The 23177-nt window shown below is 38.5% G+C and overlaps 1 protein-coding gene across 15 annotated transcripts in view; it reads right to left on the bottom strand.

Annotated features, from left to right (window-relative positions):
• celf5a (cugbp, Elav-like family member 5a) overlaps positions 1-23177 on the bottom strand; it is a 225716-nt gene that overhangs the window by 90720 nt on the left and 111819 nt on the right. For all 15 annotated transcript variants that reach the window (XM_051909951.1, XM_051909949.1, XM_051909940.1 and 12 more), the window contains exon 3: positions 5982-6030. In XM_051909951.1, the coding sequence (XP_051765911.1) occupies positions 5982-6030 (49 nt within the window). The remainder of the gene's footprint in view (positions 1-5981; positions 6031-23177) is intronic.

The raw sequence follows: 23177 nt of genomic DNA, 5'->3' as shown, positions 1-23177 counted from the left end.
TGGTCATGGGCAATTTTTTGAGATCCTCCAATCAGAATGCTAGCAGCCGATCATGTGACCGTCTTGAAGATTTCAGAAAAAAATCAAACAAGATGGCAGCCTCTCAGTGGCAGTGGAGCGAAGAAAAGGAGTGTGAACTTATATCTTTTTACGCTGGTAAGTTGTCATATTTCAACACAAAACAGGGAATTTACCTCGTTTAATGCCAAAATACCAACAGGTATCCAATTTAACGTGTGTTGGTTGTAATTTAGCCATCGAATGTTTTCAGTTATATACTAAAAGACGTGTTCTATTTAACATCTGTAGTGGCGTAAGCTGTAGGGTGTATGGCACGTGAATGTAGCTTTTGACGCGATCGATGCGGGTTCGAATTCGCCTTTTGCCAAACTTGCTCTTCTCCCTTTTCCTATCACAAATCAGATCGGAAAGGCATTTATATTTAATAAAAACAAAGAAAATATTTGAAAAGTTGAAATAAAGTGCCTAACAAGTGTTTATTATAAAGTATTTATAGGTTTGGCAATAGATTTGCTCCTCTCTGATTGGTTGCTCCCAACTGTCCGTTGCCCTAATTAGTTGCCCTGTGTCTCACCAGATTGCCCATTGACGGCAACATTGCCCAGCAACATTGCTCAAAAAGTTGCCATGTGTATCATCACCTAAAGGAACAATATCATTGGAATCCCTTTCAGAGCAATTTTTTCCAGCTGATGAATGATAAAAACACTGACAGCCAATAAGAAACTTAAAGCGGCAGATGACATAACTTCAGTGCCCGCTCACTGTATAATAAACAGAATGTGTAAATGTAAATAAATGCATTATAAACTTGTGCACGGTATTCCAAATCCTCTGTAAAGTAACAGATCCCAAAACGGCTTTGAAATCTTGTTTGAGCTTGAGAATATTCAAATTTAGCACTAAACAATTACTTATACTGTAGACACATCACATCACATCACACTAGGCCTGACTGACATGTCAATGACCAGCTTGAAAATGAGCATGACGGTGACTAAATCATGACAGAATTTTATTTATTTTTCAGGGGGATGGGGGATCTGTTCCTTTAAAAACACCTGGAAGTGACACCAAGGATTCTGTGCAGGGTTAATACTAGATGTGATAAGACTCTTGGAAAAAGAAAATGTAAAAAACAACATTTATGCTATTAAGTCTGACTTGTATTTTCCAAACTCTTTAGCCTGAGATAGAGGAAAACAAGTTTAATCAACCTATCTTCATTCTTCCCACTTGATACAAGCAGATAAAGCATTATGAGAATGGCAGACTGAAACCCTGCCACCTTTGTCCATGCCTTTCTCTAAGGAAAAAGAGCAAGAAGAGTTTGTTTCTCAAGGTGATTGTAGCAGTGATAAGGGAGCAGTTCTTATTAGGGGTGACAGCGAAGGGGCTGTGGCGGCAGTACTGACTGGATAACCTTGTGCCTGCTCGCCCTTCTGCGCCAGGCTCCTCTGCCTTGCCTCGGCGGGGACACAATCTGCTGGTTGGAATTACCTCGCAGCTGGAGGAAAACTAAACATGATTTCTGACCTTTACTTCTTGTGTTCAACAGTAACCTTTGGTGGTCCGCTTGCACAGACGGGCTGAAATGAATTCCCGACCGCTGTGTGTACGATTATGTGCATGTTGAGGCTGAGAATGACGAGAGAATCAGCGGTTGAATGATGTTCCTTCAATTGCCGTCCTCTGTCTGGGAACCTGCTAGCTTGAAATGTTAATTGAAGCCAATTTGTTTCTACAGTGTTTGGAAACCTTAAGATACAATCCACCTTATTTCTCCTCCCCCAAATACAACCACTAACGCTAATGCAAACTTTGACACTTTGTTTGAAATTATATAGCTATTCATGGAACGAATGCTATGAAATATCTTCAAGTGAGCTACCTTATTTCTACTATGGCTGCTAATGCTACTGCAAATGTTGATACTCTGCTAGAAATGACGTTTCAACTATGTGACTATATCCTCAAGCAAAGCTTTATTCTTTGCCCAGGTGTATAGATGACTCAAAGAATACTCACAGCTAGGTGAATGAGTTCTTAAAAACGCGACTTAGCCTATGCATGTGTGAAGAGGATTAACATTTATTTTTTTCAGACATTTGGACCAGCCAAGCGTAATTGAAAGCAGTAATCTGGACCCATTTTTCCCTTTTCTGAGGAAAAAGCTACAATTACTTCTGCCGTACTCGTCCTTCTATGTTCATTACAGGCTTATTCCACCAACTTCTTCTTTTAGTGTGCAAGCTAGCATGCTTGTGCATGTTGTAAGAGGTTTCCTTCCGATGAACTCATTATTCCACAGTGTTCACCCCACTCAATGACACACTCCACATCTACCCCTGACTGTCACATCCGAGCAAATTCATGCAATCGTGCCCACTATCCTTTAGACTGGAGATAATGCAGGCATGGTGAAGTGCGGCTGAATCTCAACCACGAGTGGAACCTAGAATTTAGTCAAGACGCTGAGGGGAAAATTGACCTGTTCCATTTTAGTTGAGAGATTCAGTATGTGCATGTTTTTTCAATATGTGTTGAAGCACACAAGTGGGACAAAATTTTCATTCGACACAAATTGGAACTTCCAAATGTATGGCACGGTCCCAGACCCCTTCCCCTAATAAAAATAATAAACATTAAATTGGAAAAATGGTTAATTATTATTTAACTTTCAACATTCGAGTCTAAAAGCTACAAAAAAATTGGAACATTCTAAATATGTCCAAGACATACAATAAGAAAATTCAGAAAGTAAAAGTTCTTGTAGTTATTAATACTAATGCACTTCATTATTTCATTTTATACATGCATTTATCAACCCCTAAAGGGGAACGGGAGGATCACCAAGAGATCAGACAAATTTCATGGACTAACTTTTGGAAAATTCATTTACTGTACTGACTGGCCTATGTGGAGCTGTTATTTCTAGGCTGGAGGAAAAATTAAGAGATGAACCTTTCATCGGGATGATTTCACTCTGAAAAAGGACAAGATGGTTGGTGATGGGGGTATCTGCTTAAGGGGGTGGGAATTTGGGGGGTAGAAGATCAAAGCGACTAAAGCTGATTTATCCTGTGTTAGGACTCAAATGCCTCTGAGAGGCATTGAACAGCCCTTCAAAAAGCAATAGCAGCCACCTTTATATCCAGCCTGTGCCAGTCATCAGGCCTGCCTGTGAAGCAAAATCAATCTGTTTCATATCAGAGATACCAGGGGAGAGGGAGAGAGAGTGTGTATGTGAGTGTACAATCTGTCCCCAAAGCTCTTTTTAATGACACATGCTGCATAACAGAGCAAGGATAGAAAAGTGTTCAATAAGGCAAACATGCTGTTATCTGGAGATGAGGACTAATATAAAAAGGCTTGGATGGTACAGAGGGAGTTGTCAGTCAAACATACTTTAATTTCTATTTTCAAATTCCCTTCCTTTTTTGCTCAGCATGGACACACTTACTTGGGCAGAACTCCTTCAAATTCTTGCTAACAAAACACTCTTGGTACAAGAACCAGACAAACAGAAAGCTAAAGAATATTACCACAGAGTCAAAAGCATGTGGTTGGCAATTGTTACAAGCACTTAAGGTGCCGTCATGAATTCAAAAATGCACCTTTCATCACTGTTCTTTTGATAATAACCCATCACAGTATTAATTTAACTAGGCAGCATGTCAATCAGGTGACCCAACCAGGAGATTCTTTCTAATCCATGACCGCGTGCAGATTGAAATGATTAAAAAAAGCATCTAGAAGAACAATTTAATCACATTAGCTCTATAGACTTAATAACCACTGACAGAAAGCCCTTGTGGAGAAGGTTCCTTGAGGTTTAGAAGGTCTCTTCCTTTGTTTTTCTTTGAACAGGTGTGGTGACCTTTCAACCACTTAATGAGATTATGAGAGTAATTAGAACTGGAGCCACCGAGGGTCCCAACAGTCAACCCGCCTGAACTCGAGAGAATAACCAGTGTCCATCTGGGTGCCACCTCGGAATTAGAGAAAGAAACGTAATTAAGTCCTAATGCATGGATCCTTAACTACCCTAGGGACTGGAGGACGTGCCCATGAAGAAAAGTAGCATTAGCACACATAGCTAACAAGCACTGCCTAAAGCAATAGCAAGTCTGTCAAAGCATGACACACTCTAGGATTGGCCAAGTGTTGGGAAAGAAATCCCCTGCAACCATTAAAGTCACAACAGTGTTGGATTGCTCCTGGGGTGCTACTCTGAGCTGTTCATTTAGGATGATGTGCAACTATTGGGCCTGACCTAAGCACACTCTTCATCTCCAACATGGCCACCGAGAGGAAGGCAATAAGGGACCCAAGGAAACCCAATGGGCGCCTAGGGAGCGCTAAGGCTGGCCACTCACAGGGAAGCCCAAAGACAGCAAAGTGTCAGAGTCAATGCGAACACACACCTCTACAATGGCAAAATCAATGGGGCTTTATGAGGCATCAATCTCTTCTACAAAGGCCTGCTTGTCTACTGCTGGGATGGACCATTTGGCATTTGCAATTTTTTCAAAAATTGCTGTAGAAGGCTTTTTGAGATTTTGTTGACCCATCCCAAATGGTTTATCTGATTCCCTTAAAGATTCTTTTGTCTGTCATGAGATCAAATTGGGAGCATTTTTTAAGTTACTAAGGGTCATTTATTTTTAATGGTCCCTTGGAAAGACAAAATAATATACTGTACTGTTAGTTGTCTGTTTAGATCAGGAATGGGCCACTCTGCTCCTGGAGGGCCACTGTCCCGCAGATTTTAGTTCCAAATGTAATCAAACACACCTAATTGTCCAGTAATCCTCAAGACTTTGTTCAGGTGTGTTTGATTATGGTTGGAACTTAAATCTGAGCAGAGTTGCAGATCCAGACTGAGTGACGAACATGGGTCCTGGAGAGCCACAGTCCTGCAGAGTTTTGCTTCAACCCTAATCAAACAAACCTGAACAAGCTAATCAAAGTCTGAAGGGTTACTAGAAAGCTACAGACAGGTGAGTTTTTATCAGGGTTGAAGCTGAACTCTGCAGGACTGTGGCTCTCCAGGAGCAGAGTTCACCACCCCGGTTTAGACCATTAAAAAAATCATGAGCTAGGCCATCATTCTCTAGAAAAATACCTATTTTGAAGCTAGAAAAATACCTATTTGGCTCTATTTTACACCTTTTCAAGTACAATAAATCCACCATGTTTGTGTGGGTGATCTCAATAGACGGATCTATTTACAGTAAGCAGCAGATCACATGCTAGAACTAAGGGTCTTGGCAAGTGTCCTGCAATATAATTGATTGTTAGGCAAGTTGTGCATCCTCGGCCAACCTTTCTCTAACTTCCCACCCCCCACCACAACATCCATCTCTATGGCATTTACACCTTTTGTTTACAATATGCCCCCTTGATTTGACCAGACATCAAGTTGGGGGTTTGGGGCTCAGGGCTCCCGTTCCAATATCTAAGCTAATTACTTTTTAATTTACAGTGTGTCGTTAATGGTCTTGGCAGGGGGAGCAAGGTTAGACAGGCAGCAGAAGCCACTTCCCTTCCGTTCACCAGCATCACGGCCTCCTTAATTAAAATGAATAATCTAGGCATCCATCAGATAGATGGAGAGAGAGTCAGTGAAAGAGAATTGTGAAGATAGGAAGGTAGAACCCTGCTGAAAAGACCAACTTAGGATAGCACCAATTTCCATGCAGGGTTATGGTGGTTTAGCAGGTGAATTTTATCTCAACCATCCTGATTTTTCTGAAAATAATTGAACGAAAATGTCTAGAAGCCTGGTGGGGAAATCAGTACACCAGGATCTCACGTTAGGTTACAGCATTCAAAACACAACCAACGCTGGCCAGTTTTGTTGGTCTTTTCAGCAGGGAGAAAGGTGAATAAAGTAAAGTTCATGTACATTCATACCAAAGCTACATCAAGAGAAAAAAAAAGAACAAGACAACTACCTCCACGGCTCTCACTGTCAGCCGGCTTCACCTGGATGGGGCGAGTCATCTGAAAGAAGAAAAACAGTACAGACAAGACAAGGGGTTAGTTCAGGCACAGGAAACCGCTGTCACCACAATAAGCCTACAGCCTGTTGAGCTTATGTCCAACACAAAACAATCCTGTCTAAATTTTGATCAAATGCAAATATCCACATGTCAGTTTGCAGGGTACTCATTGTCCCTTAAACATACAAAATAAAAGAGTGCTGATTTGTACCAGCATGCCTTCAGTTGACTCTGGCACCCTGTATCTATTTTTGACGTGCTTCACAGCTCTAGACACTTTATTTTATCCATCTGAAATAAATATATTTACAAATGTCATGTGTGTGCATTGATTGCCATTTTATTTATGCCTTTAAATAACTTCTGATCACTACATCAGTGCCAAGCTGTATAGCACTAAAAGTGGTTATTGGCTCGTAATCATAGGGGAACCACTTTTGTTGCTATGTAGCACCATATCTTTAAAAGTGCTCTACAGCACCTTTGTCAAATGGTGCTATGTAGAACCCATAAGAGGTGCCATATCGCATTTTATTTCTTCAACAAAAATGGTGCTAAACAGCACCAACAGTGGTTCTTTGGCTCGTAAAGAACATTTAAAGGGGCTTAACAGGTTCTTTGTACGGCAGTAGTGCTATATAGCACCTTAACCACCCCAAAGAACCACTAAAGAACTGCTGAAGAACCATACAGTGGCTTAACAGGTTCTGTATACGGTAGCGGTGCTATATAGCACCTCAGTTATCCCAAAGAACCAGTGAAGAACCGCTGAAGATCCACTGAAGCACCAACATTTGGTGCTATACAGCACGTAAAGTGGTTCCCCTATGATTATGAGCTAAAGAACCACTTTTAGTACTATATAGAACCATTTTTTTTAAGAGTGTAGTCAAAATCCTATTGCACATTTGATTTAAATCGCCTGGTCCACTCAGTGATAATTTTGCCCCGGGCAGCTACTGTACGCCCCCTATCTACTTACATGGGAAAAGGTCGAAATCTCTAAAACTAAAAAAAATTATGCTTCAATGACACATTTCCAAAATGAGAACCATACAATAAACTTTAGCTCAAAGTCCATCTTCTCCCCTCAAAAAGTCTCTGGTCTGATCAGCAAGTTGTTTTTATGTTTGCTTTGCCATGCTCGCTTGGTTACAGTGTCTAGCAAGGAGGAAGTGAAATGCAACAACAATTAAAGTGGAGGCAGCCACACGAGAGAGAGAGATCAATGAAGCCCTATTGATCCCTGCCCCTTAGGCTGTGGAGAGTGTCTGGAAAGGAGGGATTCTGTGGGTAGAAGGCTCACAGTAATCTACTAAAGCCTGATAAGAATGGCATTTGTTGGATTAGAAGCCTCTGTCATCACAGTTTTTGTGCTCCGCATTTTGCTCGACAATTTTTTTTCCCATTATCCTTGCAAAGGTTGAAGCTTTCTCGACTGGTTCTTATTCTACAAACTTGAGCCAAACAGAAAGAAAATATATATTTTTTGTTTGTTTGTTTGTTTTCTTCTTCTGCCTGTCATTCAAGGATTCAAAAGGATTTTGCTGCAGGATCAAAGGATGTTCAAAGGGTTTTTCTATGCTCCCATTTATTCCTACCTGGGGATGTGATGTGGAACGGAATACTGTAAGTGCGGACTATTTGATTATTGGAGCAGTACAGCAACTTCACTCACATAATATAGCAAGAATTTTGAACTCTCTAGAAAAAAACGGACATAATTAATTTAATAATAAATAATTCTGACACAAATTAATATTTTCATTTATATTTGTCATTTTATTGATTAATTTATTTATTTGTTAAGCAAGCATGCAATCAACAGGATAATGTACAGTCAACTGGGCATCATTATTAAAAGAAAAATCTGTTTAGGATATATATATATATATATATATATATTTATAAAAATCAATCCTGACATCCCTATCAGAGTTTATTTAGTGATACTGACCGGTTTGATAGTATATTAACCCATATATTTTTCAGTAAAATAAAAGCAGATAGTGTTTTAAAGTTATGTTACATTCAAGAGCACTTTCTTTAATTGTTGAAAAACAGGACAGATCCTGTCCTAAAGGCCTACTTTACACTATAACATCCATTCCCCAGCATCGTACTCCAATGGGAGCTTTCTATCGATCCAAAACAAACTGCTAATAGCAACACAGCAGGCCCAGTTTGGATGAAAAAGGGCCAAGAGCTGTGCGGAGATTTGCGACAAGATTACCCAAATTTGCAAAGCGCCCTTTGCAGGCTCCCCAGCCATCTGTAACCTGAAATTAAGCCTTCATGAATGCTGCAGCAACTTTCGTCTCATGCAGACGCCAATCCAAAGGTCTGGGAAACGTTTGAGAGATGACAGGATCAACATTTTGTCTTCCTCCTCAACATATTTTCTTTTACTGTCCAACTGTGTGTGTGGGGGGGACTGAAAAAGGTCAGTTTTAAAGACAGGCCAGTCCCATAAAAGCATGACTTGTTCAAGGAGAAACACCATAATGGGATTTTAAAACGCCTTAATAACATGCTGATATATGAGGAAGAGGGCCAGACCAGATTCATTAAGTGTTAAACGTATCCATTTTCACCTTGAGGAACCGAATAACCTTCCTCTGAGAAATTATTCCATAAATTTATCCATCGTAAATAATAACTAGAAGGGTCTAACTCTTTGTGCGAAGGGGAAAAGGCAAAAGATGTAATTCTTCTGAAGGTCGGAGTTCAGTAGCTTTGTCTTACACTCCGGATAAAGGAAAAGTAAAAAAAAAAAAAAAAAAAAATGTCTGAAATACAGTAATGCACAATGATGGTGTTGCACTGCAAGACTTTTCTCCATTGCAAATAACAATATTTTTACTCAGACATTCTCAGGCGTAAAGACAAAAACAATCCAACCTAATTGTGAGATATACCCATTCCAAAAACAAATCATCTGACAAACACAAATAGTTGCCAACATTAGCATTTATGGATACTTTGCAATATGCATGCAACACTGTGGATGCAATGCCTGGTAATAAAGGAGATTCTGTTTTGCAAGAGAATGCATTCAGAACTACCTCATATCTGTAAACGCCATCAGTGAGATGTATTCCTAACACATTGGACTTTCGTGTAAGGTTTATGGATTCACCTCTCTAACTAGTCACTGTCCTGGTCATAAAATGCTGGTGTAATGGTCCATTTGTTTTCCTAAGAGCAATGTGTTTCTCCCTTGTACATTTAGTATCGACGGAACTCAGTTTATTGCATTTTTCTCACCTCTAATGGGATGCCGTACACTTGAGGTACACACGTTTACACATACACGCACACACACAGACACACGCACATGCACACACGCACACACACACACACACACACACACACACAAATTTTCCTTAAAATGCTGTATACTATGGGTGTCAGTTCATTTTAAACAAATGTGAGAACAGATAGAGTTATGGTTGCGACATAACAAAATGCTAAAGGCTTAGGCTGTGTATAATATTTAGGTTATATGCAAATAATTAAAGCAAATAAAATAAATAATACATTATAATATAAATAATCGTGAATATATTATTATAAATACAACACAATCTTTGAATGTTTTGATAAATAGTCTATGTTATCTGTAGTAGAGTATTTGCAAGTAAAAACTGAAATTTGTTAATATTATAATTAGGAAATAATTAAAAGAGTAGTCATAAGAAATGTTAGTTACAATAAAATATTTTCATCCAGTGTTGTTATTGTTAACGAAATGGGACTAAAACAAACTACCAAATATATATCTTTTAATTGAAATAAAATCTAAATATTAAATGAAAAACTGGAACTTAAAAACTTAGAACAGAAAAATAGAAATGTTCTCTTGACTGAAATAAAATAAGTTTTACTTGAAGTATTATAATGACTAAAAATGAAATCATAATAAATTAAAACTAAATAGAAATATTAAAATATATATATTAAAAATGACAAAAAAAAAAAAAAGAAAATTACTAAAACCTAAAATTAAAATGAAAAATGAAAAAATAAAAATAAAAGCTAATTCAAAATATGAATAAATGCTATAATAGTATATAAATAATACTAAAATGACATTTCAACAGCATACTGAATTGCTATTTTTAACATAAAACTATTTGAGGCAGCATTCATGGCTGCCCCAGTATAACTAAATAAAAATAATCAAATAAAATAAAAATAAAAATCTAAGTTAAAATAAAATTTTTTAAAAAAATTCTTTTATTGCATAACTAATCCAGACCACTGGATTAGTAATTTTTAATTGCTTTGGTGCAATTTTCACAAGCAATTGGTACATTTTCAAAACGCTTAGTACTAATATCACAACAGATCATCAAAAGGGTACTTTTTTTTAAACATTTCAGCATGTTTTCAATTGTGTTAGTACAATACACAAAATCACAAAGTATCATTTTCACTACACAGAATAAATGTTTCATCCATATAAATGTTTCATTCACAGTAACTACCTTTTATAATACTATTACTATCAAACTTTTGATTTGCATCTCTTTTCATTCAGTTTAATACATTTGTCCATTATTTAATCCAGCTGAACTTTAATGATTCATTGATTAACTCCTTGGTTAATCAATGAATCATTTGGTACACCTATAGATTTCTATATATATTGATTCTATAGGCATAGTTTCTATAGAACTTGTTTGTAATTTCTGATATGGATAACCAAATGTAATGAATTTTCTGTGATGGGTAGGTTTAGGGGTAGGGGACAGAATATACAGTTTATACAATATAAAAATCATTATGTCCATAGAAAAATCCCTATGTGTGTGTGTGTGAGAGAGAGAGAGACAGAGATTTGAAATTTGTGAACACAGAGCAGGATAGAGTGCAAGGGAAAAGAAACCGAATAACATCAGATTGATCAGAAGAAGGGAGACAGATGGCATCAAATACTGCATTTTGCATTATAGTATGCCATGTGACACTGTAAACAGAGGCATTACCATGGCAGAGACTGCCACAATATTGTAACTCACCCTTCATCTGTAAAGATCAACTACAGTATAGATTCAGTCATATGGTACAGTGAGAACATTTACTGTATTGGCAGCAAACTCTGTTCTAGCACAAAACCTCATGACTGTGTCATACTTCATCACACCTTTTGATAACACACTGAATAGATACTATTACAGACATTATGGATTTTATGTCAATTATGTAATTTAGGTAATGCAAGTGTATTTTCTAAGGTGGCATCTGTAGCCTGTGTAACTGTAATTATTTCAGCAACAAGGGTGATTTGAAACATGTATCTTGCATTGTTTGCTATTGTATTAACTGAATGTTAAAAGTATTAAACTGAAAGAAGATCATACTGTTGTGTTTCGGTGATTAAACCAAATGTTCTCATTACATATCACAATGATCTTGTGTTTTGAAACAGTGATTATGTAGAATGAAAACTTGTAAAACTAGAATGAAAGCATGAGATCAGGTTTTGAAAGAATGTGTTAGCTGTGTTACAAATGTGATCAGTTTGGATTTTTGTACTAAGAGTTTTGAAAATGTACACCTTACTTGTGAAAATAGTACCAAAGCAAATAAAAAAAACTATAAATGTAATTCACAGTGCCAAATCATCACTCACACACAATGAAAAGAAAACGTGTTGATGCATCACTGCTGCAAACAATTTAATAAAGCGGTGAGGACGAAATTAGTTATGGCAAAAATAGGCCATCCCAACCATAAATGACACCTACTGTATGCTGTAAACACACTCATTCCACACACATTTTCATGCACTATAGAAACAAAAAGACCAGCAGTTGACAAACTTGTACTGTCATCAGGGAAAGCATTCATTTAGCTTCTGTCCTGAGAGAGTTCACTACGCCTCTCTGCTGCTTTTGTGCCTTTATTGCACAAGCGTTCTTTACTCATAAGATAAAATGAATGAGTTCGCATTATGCTGTGTTCCTTGCAAAAAAACAACGTGTTCTAATTGTGATAGATTCAAGGAAGTTTCCACACTCGGAATGGCGAATGCACCGAGGTCCAGGACAAAAACAGAGGGATGGAGGGGGTTGGAGAGGATGGAAGGCAAAGGAGAACTGCCTGCAACTGCCAGATAAGATTGCTTCTCAGTTGAGTGGCATTTCCAGAGCCGTGACTCCACCCTATTGCTCCCCCACATATGCTGATAGACTCGCGCTGGCGGAAACGCACACTTATACGTTTCCCGCCCGCAGCAAAAGCACTGGCGTCCCTGTGTTTGCCAATCTGTTGTTTAAACTCGGCAGAACAATTCAAATCCCCATGTCCCAACAGGAGTGTGTCAGTTGCATCTCGTTTGGGATGATGCACACGATCCGACACACACCCCTCCGGTCCCCAGCATTCCCGACCGGGAATGTATTTTCCGGGATTTCCAATGTAGCTACGGGAGCAACTGTCTCTTTGTCCTTGTCATCTGTTTCTTTAAGCACACAATACTCGATAATCATGTTGTTTGCTGTGCTGCTGTCTTTCAAAAGGGGGAGCTATCAAACAGGGTAAACAGAAAATACAGTGGGGGATATGAAACAGCCATTCTCCTGAGAGACAGTCTGTTCTCCTGTAGTGATGTTTGATTAGGCACCGCTGTGCTGGGGTAGATAGAAATTCAGAACAAGCTGCTCCAAGCAAATCGGGACTGTGCCTTGTTGCCTCCGTCTATGATGAATGTGAAATAATTCACCTATTTGTTTTACGCTGTTCTGTCATAAATTGCATGCAGGACAAAGAGTCAACATGGATGAAATGAATGGTTCGCAGTGGCTTTACAAACAGTGAAATGTAAAGCAGACGTCGTTGGATGTATGAGAGTGTTTATAGTACACTATTTTTTTCCAGGTCAGTGGCGTCAGAGGAGTCACGGCTTACGGAATCCTGTTAAGAAACAGACTTTGAGCTTCGCTCACCTGCTGGGTTCAATGTTCAAAAGGCGTTTCGCACCATATCCCTTTTTTTTTTTTGTTCACATGCAACATTAAAACGGCGCACAACTTCTAACAGTTCAGTGTTCTGCTTTTTAACTCAAAGAATTAAAAAATGTCATAAAACGGATTGTATATAAAGGTATATGCAAAAATTTTAAATGTTTTAATGCTTTGTGTTATCAAGCAAAATACTGAAATATACTACATTCACAAAGTTTGGGGTCAGTAACAAGATTTTTTAATACTTTCATTTAGGATGGATGGATGGATGGATGGATGGATAGATAGATAGATAGATAGATAGATAGATAGATAGATAGATGATAGATAGATAGATAGATAGATAGATAGATAGATAGATAGATAGATAGATAGATAGATAGATAGATAGATAGATAGATAGATAGATAGATGTGAAAAAATAGTTTTGTTGACTATAAAAATAAGTTTTCAATAACGAAAGTAAAAAATGTGCCCTAAAATACAAAACAACTCAAAAATAGACAATGGAAATGTTTGACCAATTATTTTTAACTATTATAAACTAGTATTAAACAACAAAAAACAACTATATTAAAAAAAATCGAAATCTAAAAACTAGTGATAATTTCAAAACTATAGCAACCCTTCTGTGAACAAGCTTGTCTGATTAAGAGTCGGGCATCTTGCGTGTGTGTGTGTGTGTGTGTGTGTGTGTGTGTGAGAGAGAGAGAGAGAGAGAGAGCATGCCGGCGGTTTGGCTGGAGTTTAACAGTGAGATAACAGCCTATTCCCTGATCATTATTTAGCATTAGCAGGCCATCAAAGCCCCTTCTCCTCTGTTATTCCTAATAGGGAAATAAACACCTTTTGACTGGAGCATCCCAGCTGCGATAATTAATATTTCCAATTATTGATTTGAAAGTGCGCTGTGTGGTGACAGCCTTGGGCCTCGGCTCACCTAATAAATCTACCGTACAGGAAGGTGAGAGCGGAAGAGAGAGCGACAGCGAGAAGGAGCGATATTCTCCAGCAGCCTGCAATTTTTAGTTAGTCTGTTCTCCACACAAAGCTACCGTATGAGTTGTAATATAGCGTATAAATAATATGGACTACTTTTATTAACCATTCACTTTCGTTTTATGGAAAAGAGCGGCTAAGCTGTGGTCAAAAGAAGTGAAAAAGAATTTCCAACAACATGAGGGTAAATAAAAGACAAAATTAGCATTTTTGCATGAGCTACTCCTTTAAAACGTAATTCATTTGTCTGCCAGAGTCTCTAAGAGGAAGAAAATGAGACAGAAAATGGATGAGGGAGAACGAAGTGAAGAAGTATCTGCCAGCGTGTGTGTGTGTGAGGTACTTTGCTCCCAGCACCTCTGTGGAAGGCCTGATAAGAGTATCGACTCCACCGACTTGTCAATCGCAAGCGTCTGAAGTCGAAAACTCCAATAGCTTCCCTCCAATTCACACAATACTGGAGGTCAGATGTAGCTCCAAGTACCTTCGACCATTGACACCGCACTTTCCGAGCAATCCGGAACGTCTACAGTCCTCTGAAAATGTCTAACGCTGCGCTCCAGCTAATGTCGAGTTATCTTATGCCACATCAAGCGTGCGCTTTCAGCCTGACGTCCCTCAAAAGGTCAGCAGTCCAGATTAAATCTTTTCCCCCTTAACGTTCCCCGGCCTCCTAAGTTCTCACCACAAGACGAAGCTGCTGACCTTTCACAGTGCTACAACCAGGATCCTAGCGAAGACCATCAGTGTCTGTATGAGCGTGTACAACGGTTCCTGGAGTGAATTCAACCTTAACACAGGTTTACCTGGAAGAGGATGAAAGGTCCGAGCTGAAAAACTCAACAAGAACAAATAAAAAAATAAATGATAAAAAGGCTCTAATCCTACAAACGCTCGCAAGCCAGTCACCGAAGTGTCAAAGTGAGATAAAGAGAGAAAGGTGGTGCACAAGAGAGATTCCCTGACTTCACAGCTGCTGTGGTCTTTTATCAGGGGAAGGGCATCTTTCCTAGACATCTCTGGTAAAGGCGTTCGCAGCCATCTTTTCTGGAGAGAGACGTGAGGTTTGTTGGAGGAAAAAATCTGTCAACAAATTTCTCAGAAGCACCATGGTGTTTGTTTTGATCTCTTTTTATTCTCATTTCCATTTCCAGCTCTGTCTCGTAGAACCTATTTGAAGAGCAATTGGTTCCGTTTCATGTCAAAATGTTGGCAATCACATTTAGCGACTCTTATATCTTCAAAGTCTCCTGATGACAGTTTTAAAAGTAGGGGATGTCAGATGATAATGCTTTCACTTGCTTTACAAAAAGAAGCACTTAAAAACAATACTTCTGAATGGCTGAAAAAGCTCCTGCTCAGAGGATCAGGCCACGCCTTCTCATAAATAATTAAGAGAACTCTAATGATACACGGGGCAACTTTTTGAGCAATGTTGCCGGGCAATTTTGCCAAGCAATGTCGTTGTGAGCACTTTCCCATTGAGAATGGGCAACAAATTTCTCTCTGGATATCCAGATAGAAATTTGTTGCCCATTCTTAATAGGAAAGTGCCCAAGCAACATCTTTTGGCAACATTGCCCGGCAACATTGCTCAAAAAGTTGCCCCGTGTATCATCACCTTAAGTGCTGATGTATATAAATACTGTCTACACAACCTACTGAAAACATAAAGGTGATGGATGATACACGGGGCAACTTTTTGAGCAATGCTGCCGGGCAATGTTGCCGAGCAATGCTGCTTGGGCACTTTCTCATTGAGAATGAGCAACAAATTTCTATCTGGATACTTTAGATCAGTCGTGGGCAATTTTTTGAGATCCTCCAATCAGAATGCTAGCAGCCGATCACGTGCCTCTCAGTGGCAGTGGAGCGAAGAAAAGGAGCGTGAACTTGTATCTTTTTACACTGGTAAGTTGTCATATGTCAACACAAAACAGGGAATTTACCTCATTTAATGCTTAAAATACCAACAGGTGTCCAATTTAAAGTGCGTAGGCTGTAATTTAGCCATCGAATATTTTCAGTTAAATACTAAAAAGACGCAGTCTGGTTAACATCTATAGTGGCGTAAGCTGTAGGATGTATGGCACATAATCTGCCTTTTTCCAAAGTTGCTCTTCTCCCTTTTCCTATCACAAATCAGATCAGAAAGGCATTTATATATATAAAAAAAAATTATATATATATATTTGAAAAGTTGAAATAAAGTGCCTAACAAGTGTTTATAATAAAGTATTTACTGGGTTGGCAATTGATTTGTTCCTCTCTGGTTGGTGCCAACTGTCAGTGGCCCTAAATAGTTGGCCTGTGCCTCACCAGGTTGCCTGTTGACGGGAACATTGCCCAGCAACATTGCTCAAAAAGTTGCCCCATGTATCATCACCTTAAGAGGTTTTTTTTTGTCATGGATTTTCTTATGACCTAAATGTAAGAACTGGTTGTGTTGTCCAGATCCCATTCTAATTTTTCAAGATCTTGACAAATCAAAAGTTGTTCAAGTAATCTCGACATAATCAGTTTTCTTGAGATCTAGACATAAATGATTGTTTATTGAGTTCTTGACTGAATTTTCTTGTGAACTAGACAAACAAACAAGCCGTTTTCTTGAGATCTAGACATAACAAATGATTGTTTATATAGATCTTGACTGAAGTTTCTTGTGAGAACATTTTCTTGACCAGATTTCGCCACAACAAAAGTTGTTTTCTTGAGATATCACCTTAATTTTCTCATGATTTCAGTGTAACAAAAGACTTTTTTTTTCCCTCAAGATCTCACCTAAACTTCCTTGTGATCTTGACATAACAAAAGTTGTTCCCTCAAGATCTTGACTAATTTTTTTCATCGTCCTGGCAAACCAATAGTTTTTTGTCATTGTAATCATGAAAACAGGAAAATAATAAGACAATAATAATAAAAATCGAGGACCTCAGAGACATCTGAAGGCATTTACTCAATATTGTTTTCAAACCTGAAAGAAATCAGTCCAAATTATCCCTAAATAAACCACTTCCCACTCATAATTAAAAAAACTTATAGCTATTATTGCCTTCATCATGTGCAACATGTACATATCTGTAATTTCTTAACAAAAACGAGCAGTATTTCATGGCCCTTCAAAACTGCTTTGTTTATCTGGCTAAATCCAGCACTATAGATTTCAGCTTAGAAACACGTCAGGCCAGATTAAATAAAGTATGATGTATATATTAACAACTCTGAGAACACACTGGTAACCATAGCATTTCGACGACAGGATCTCTTAAGTATGTGCTAATACAGCATTCAAGGGGCTTCATGGAATTGTGCTCTGTGCTTGCTTTGCCCTGCTGGGGTGGAACGAGGAGGAAGCTCCCCGTGCTGTCACTGCCGCTACAGGATTGTGACAGATTACAGGGCACTCCTCTGACCAATGGGTGGCCAGCATCGCTTCCCGGTCAGTGACCCATAATTCCCTGCATACCTATGCCGAGTTGACGTTTCTTTAATGGGTTACAGACCACTGGCGAGCCAACGCCTTCTCAGTGCTATGATAGCCTATTAGCAATTCACCACAGCTTGCAGTTTTTTGCCTTCTTTTTTTTAAAGTCACCCCGCACCCTTCTATGCCACATACAGTATAACCTCTTTCAACCTCGTGGTCCTGAGGGGTTGACAACAGCAGAACAGAAAGGAAAGAGGCAGAGGAGAGAGGGAGGCAACGATGCAAGTCGGCCAAGTGTCAGGTGTGGACAGAAAAAAAGCCGGGGGGAATGACTAGGAGATGGGAGGATAGACAGATGGAAAGGGAAAAAGAGAAAGAACTGAAGCCAGAAGTGGCATTTGCTCAAAGCCATTCACCTATCTGCCATGAGAGATGATGCAATAATAGTAATGCACCAGACTGCAGCGGTTCTCAACTGGTGGGTCGCAACTCAAAAATGGGTCACTGGTCTGTTCTGACAGGCTTTGGACAGCATGGGGGAAAAAACTATACTAAATGCAAATGTAAAAATGCAGCTAACCAAAATAAATACGTTTAGGCTTTTGTTGTTGACCTCAAAAACTGTACGCCCAATCAAACGCTATTGCTTTGACGATCGATAGTGAAACAACTGATCATTGTGTGTTCACTGTTTTACAGAAGGGGCTCTGTGTCTGTCATCGTGAGCATGTTTGTACGGACTAGAACTCGACGAGGATCCAGCATGCTTAGTCCATCTGTCTGCAGTTGCAGTCCAAGTCAACTCCAATAACACAACTCCACTCTGGCATAGATAAAGAGTATACGATTTAAATAAGGTCCTCATTATCTGCTTCTATTATCAATCTAATTAGACAGATAAAGATAATAAAAAGGGCAAATTACAGCTTGTATTGATCTGATTACTGATGTATTGTAAACCTATGATATATATATATATCTCATCGGTTTACAGTATATTATCGGTATATATACTGTAAGCCCTAACTATATATAAGGCTGTTTGTCCTCATTTGAAGTATCAGCAGTGAATGTTAAAAGTTTTTTTATTGAGAAAAACATTAACTGCATTTTCAGTTTTTATGTTGAATAATGGAAACCGTTTTATTAGAATAGAAAATGAAATGAAAACGGCATCTCTTTTTTTTTTTTTGTTTTCATTGTTTTGTTGAATAAAGGAAAGTTACTAAACTGAATGAACAACCCCTAGGTAGAAATCGGGTCCTGGTGGTCCTCCTTAAAACGCATGCTAAGAAGTTCATCACTTACAGCAAAACATCACACAAGCCAAATTCCTTCTAATGCCATAATAGATTTAAATCCTTAATGGAAAAAATGTTGTGAATGCCGATTTGTTCATTTCTGCTTCTAGAATACCATTCCCTGCATCCTCCTATACATCCAGTGCAAACAAGCCAGAAAAAACACACGCACACACAGCAGTTTAGACCTTGAACTAGCGTGACCTCAGTGCTGACAGGCAGATGAACTCCAGCATTTTCCATATCCCGCCCTGATGGACTCCAACTACGTGAAAACACGGTGCAGCTATGCAGAAAACATGATGTAAGTGTCTTTGCATCTCAGAGTTCCTCTCTTCTGATTTTGATAGAGGAAGCGAGTGTGCGTTTGTCGATGTGCTCATAGTGGTGTTAATCTCAAAATTGCTAAATTACTAATGTAAATGATAGACAACAAACCGATTATGTCTACAATACAAAAAATGCTCATCATGGCAACCTTTAAGCTGTTTAAGTCCCCCTGTGGTGAAAATCAAGTTTTTGATGTTGTTTATATGTCTATGTGGTGTTTTTAATATGCTTTAAGACAAACCATGTGCAAATTCATATGTCAACACCATTGCTGAGTATTTTCTCCTTAAAACTGAAGTTTACCAGACAGTCTCAAAAACACGGTTTGAAATCGCCGGTGCTTCTTACGTCACAAACTACCTTGTAATCAATCGCACGTCCTGATATTGCCGAGTTAGATGCGTTCCTGGGTCAACATATTTTGTTGATCCTGGAACAACATTCTAGTCTGAAAATTTAGTTTTAACCCTATTCCTACCCCTAAACCTAACCCTACCCATAAGTTATCCCAAAAATCAGAGGGAAATGATAGATGAATAACATTGATGTAGAAGCACCAATTCATGATTTTAAGCCTAAACTTGACATAATCTGTAAACTTGTCCCTCAAATCTGATTGGTTGATTTGAATGTTGTTCCAGGATCAACAAAAATGTTGACCCAGGAACATGTTGAACTCAGCAATATCAGGTTATGCATAATCAATCCTGTCAATGTGCGGGCGGGCTTTAGCATATCATTAACTATAACCACTCAGAAGCAGAGGAGAAGCCAGGTTATCCCGGTATATTTTTCTGCTGATATGAAAAATCATGTACATTTAGCAATATAGCGGGTGAATTGTGTATATGATGTATATTACGATGTTGTCACAAGTGAGGCTCCCGCACTTCCTTCCCCGCACCACCGGAGGGAGCCTTCACCGGAATATTGAGATCATCATTCAGACTACATTTCCCATAGGCCCTCATTCCTGGGACTGATTGCACACACACCTGCACCACATCACACTCACACTATTTAAGCAGCACGCACACACTCACACACTGCGAAGTCTTGATTTGCCCCGGTGATCATTTCTAAGCGTTTTCTGTGGATTGTTATACCGTTACCGATTGGACTGTTTATCTCTTGTGATTCTCTGCCGCCTGCCTTGATCCTTGCCTGTTTACTGGACTGTGTTTGTTTGCCGCCTGCCCTGATCTCTGCCTGCTTCCTGATACCGTTTGTCTGCCGCCTGCCTCGACCATTGCCTGTCCCCGTTTACGTCTCTGCCTCTGCCCTTACCTGTGTATTTACTATTCTTAATAAAAGCTGCAAATGGATCCCCACTCTGTTGACCCATCGTTACAGATGTTATGATGAACTGTCTTTCTCCACTGACGTTATAAGTTGTTCAAAGCTTTTCTAAGGATAAGACAGCTGTCTGACTCTGAGATGGTGAATGGAAGCATGGTTTGTGTAACATTAGCAACACATTATTAGCTGTTTGATAATGTAGTCAAGCAAAAGGTTAATAATATGAATTACTGTTATGTGCCCGACGTTATAAAGAACGATACACCAAACACATTACCATTCTGCTACATCGACTTCGTATACAAGCCTGTAAAATTCACTCTTCCACTTCTTCTTGTGAATCAGTATGGCTGAATTAAACCAGTATTTCCACTTGCCATTGTGCAGTGTTTATTACAGTGAAGTTGACCGAGTGGATCTCTGAGTTGGTGTGAGTGGAGGTGGGGCTAATTTGCATATTCATGATTCCGCGTATACTAAATGAAGCAAGGGTGGAAAGATACATTCAAGGAAAAAACATTTAAATGTGTCATTTTGGTGATCAAAAATGAGTTTTAAGGGATAGAATTATTGACTACACGGGGACTTTAAATTAAAGCATATAGTCGACGAAGATATAATGAGAATACAATCGTTTAAAAAAATCCAGTCATAATCAATATTGGCGCAAATTTACTGTATCTGCTTGGGCAGAAGCTGAACCGTAAATAAACACTGGGAAACAGGCACTGTGCTGCAGATTAATAATACTCACTCTACTCAAACAGATTATTCATATTCTATTCATACAGTATATATACATATATTTCAACTTACATCTGCAGAAAATGACACGAACACACAAGTGAACTTCTGAAGTTCTTGCTGTTAGTCAGAATGCGTGAGGACGTTGGGAATGTGTTCATTCGGTAAAAAAATAATAATAAAAATAACTAAAGCATAACGACTGTAATTGTAGCTACTACAACAGTGAATGCATTATAATTTTATTTCTGAACAAAAAATAGGTTTTAAACATCACATCAATTTTTCATTGACTATATTTAGAAGCAATTTTAGTATTTACTGAAATTATGAATAGGAAATGATGAATTACTGAATATTTAAAGGATATCTTCATCAGCAAGACAAAAACGATTACCATACAAACATTGGTAGCCTATTTTTTCACAACACCTTTCTGTATTCATTTTGGGATAAATATGCATAATTTAAACAAGCGGAGAATACACTGTAGAAAAAATCTGGGACAAAAAAAATCGCTGCATCACAAATGGAGAAATGATTCTGGATCAGTTATGAGATTTTCCGAATGCATCACGATTCTCTCTTGAATGGATTCTGCGCTTAGTTTTTAACAGTAGATGGCACTGCGTGCTTTAGAAACAGCCGTACTCTGCTTGCTTCCAATTCTTTACACCACTTGAACCTTCTATATAATAATCATTCATAAAGTTCGAAAATGTTGAAGCGAATTACAAGGGTGTTTGCAGTGGGCTGTTCACATTAATCTCACATCAAAAAAGCATTCTGAGGTGCAAGTACATTCTCAGATTCAGCTGAACGCATGAGCCCTCTTCTTCGTGAGCATTTGAACATGCGATTGAAAACTAGCCAAGAGCACCATCTGCTGTTAAGCTCAGAATCGATTTGAGAGAAAATTGCAATGTATTCGGAAAATCTCGGAATCGATCCACAAATCAAGATGAATCGATTTATTGTCGCAGCCCTAAAATTTACAGTATAAAATGTTAGGTATTACGGATTTAGAGTAAAAACACATGTAGGCGATATAGTTCATTAACAGAAATAATGTTAATATACCAACCTACTTAAGTACAGTATTTAAATGTCTTTAAGTACTAGCCAAAAACCTCCCACTTGGGCATAAAGTACAGCAAAACACTTCAGTTTTTGTTTTTATGTACTGTTTAGGTGCAGCGAGTCTGAGATAGATTGTACCACCATTTACCTTAACTTGTCATCATGGTAACACACATTCACTACAATAATGCAATAAACATTAATTTAACAACATAAGATGTAACATAAAACTCTAATGTACATAACAAATAAGAAAAACCTAAGAAGAAACCTCACACAGGGAACTTTTTTTCACTGTAACGTATAAGATGACTTGTTCCTTTTCACTTCAAAAAAGTTTTCACTTTTAAAAAACTAATAAAACTGATTTATTAGATTTTCACTGGGGGAATATACAGTGATAAACCAATTAACCGTAGTTAACCAATAAACAGTAATTAACTGTTTTTACTGTAGCATTTTTACGGTCTTTTACTGTTAAAAACTACAATCTTAATTGTTTACAGTGCACACTCTTATTGGTATCTGAAATCATAATCAAATTAGCCAAAATATTTAATAAACACACACCCGGGATGCTGTTCCAATTCAACTGTGGGTGCAGATTCCTATTGTCAAAGGTTACATAGACACATGGGGATACAGCATTCAAGGAAGCCCGTAATGTATATTGGGACATTTTCTTACACTTGGGATCTCACTATGACACATCCCAAGGGTTGAGGGTTGATTTACCTCTCTCGACTTCCTTCCTTCTTTTCTTTAAGCCGTATCCCACTGAGAGACAAGGCCCTTCCATAAACATTTCCATAATCATTTCCGCCACCTGTGTCCATCCCACCACGTTGACAGATGCTCGCTTCCCGTCATCCTATGCGCACAACCATCCAGGGACATTTATTTTACCCTGGCATTAATTCAACGAGGAGCATCGCATTTAAAGGTGTCAACGGTGATGTCCATGACGCTGGAAGAAAGACGGCAGAATGAAAGAGAG

This window comes from Ctenopharyngodon idella, chromosome 10 (genome assembly GCF_019924925.1).
Source record: "Ctenopharyngodon idella isolate HZGC_01 chromosome 10, HZGC01, whole genome shotgun sequence".
NCBI lineage: Eukaryota > Metazoa > Chordata > Actinopteri > Cypriniformes > Xenocyprididae > Ctenopharyngodon > Ctenopharyngodon idella.
Note: the sequence above shows the minus strand (reverse complement) of the source record. Positions and strands in the feature narration are given on the sequence as shown.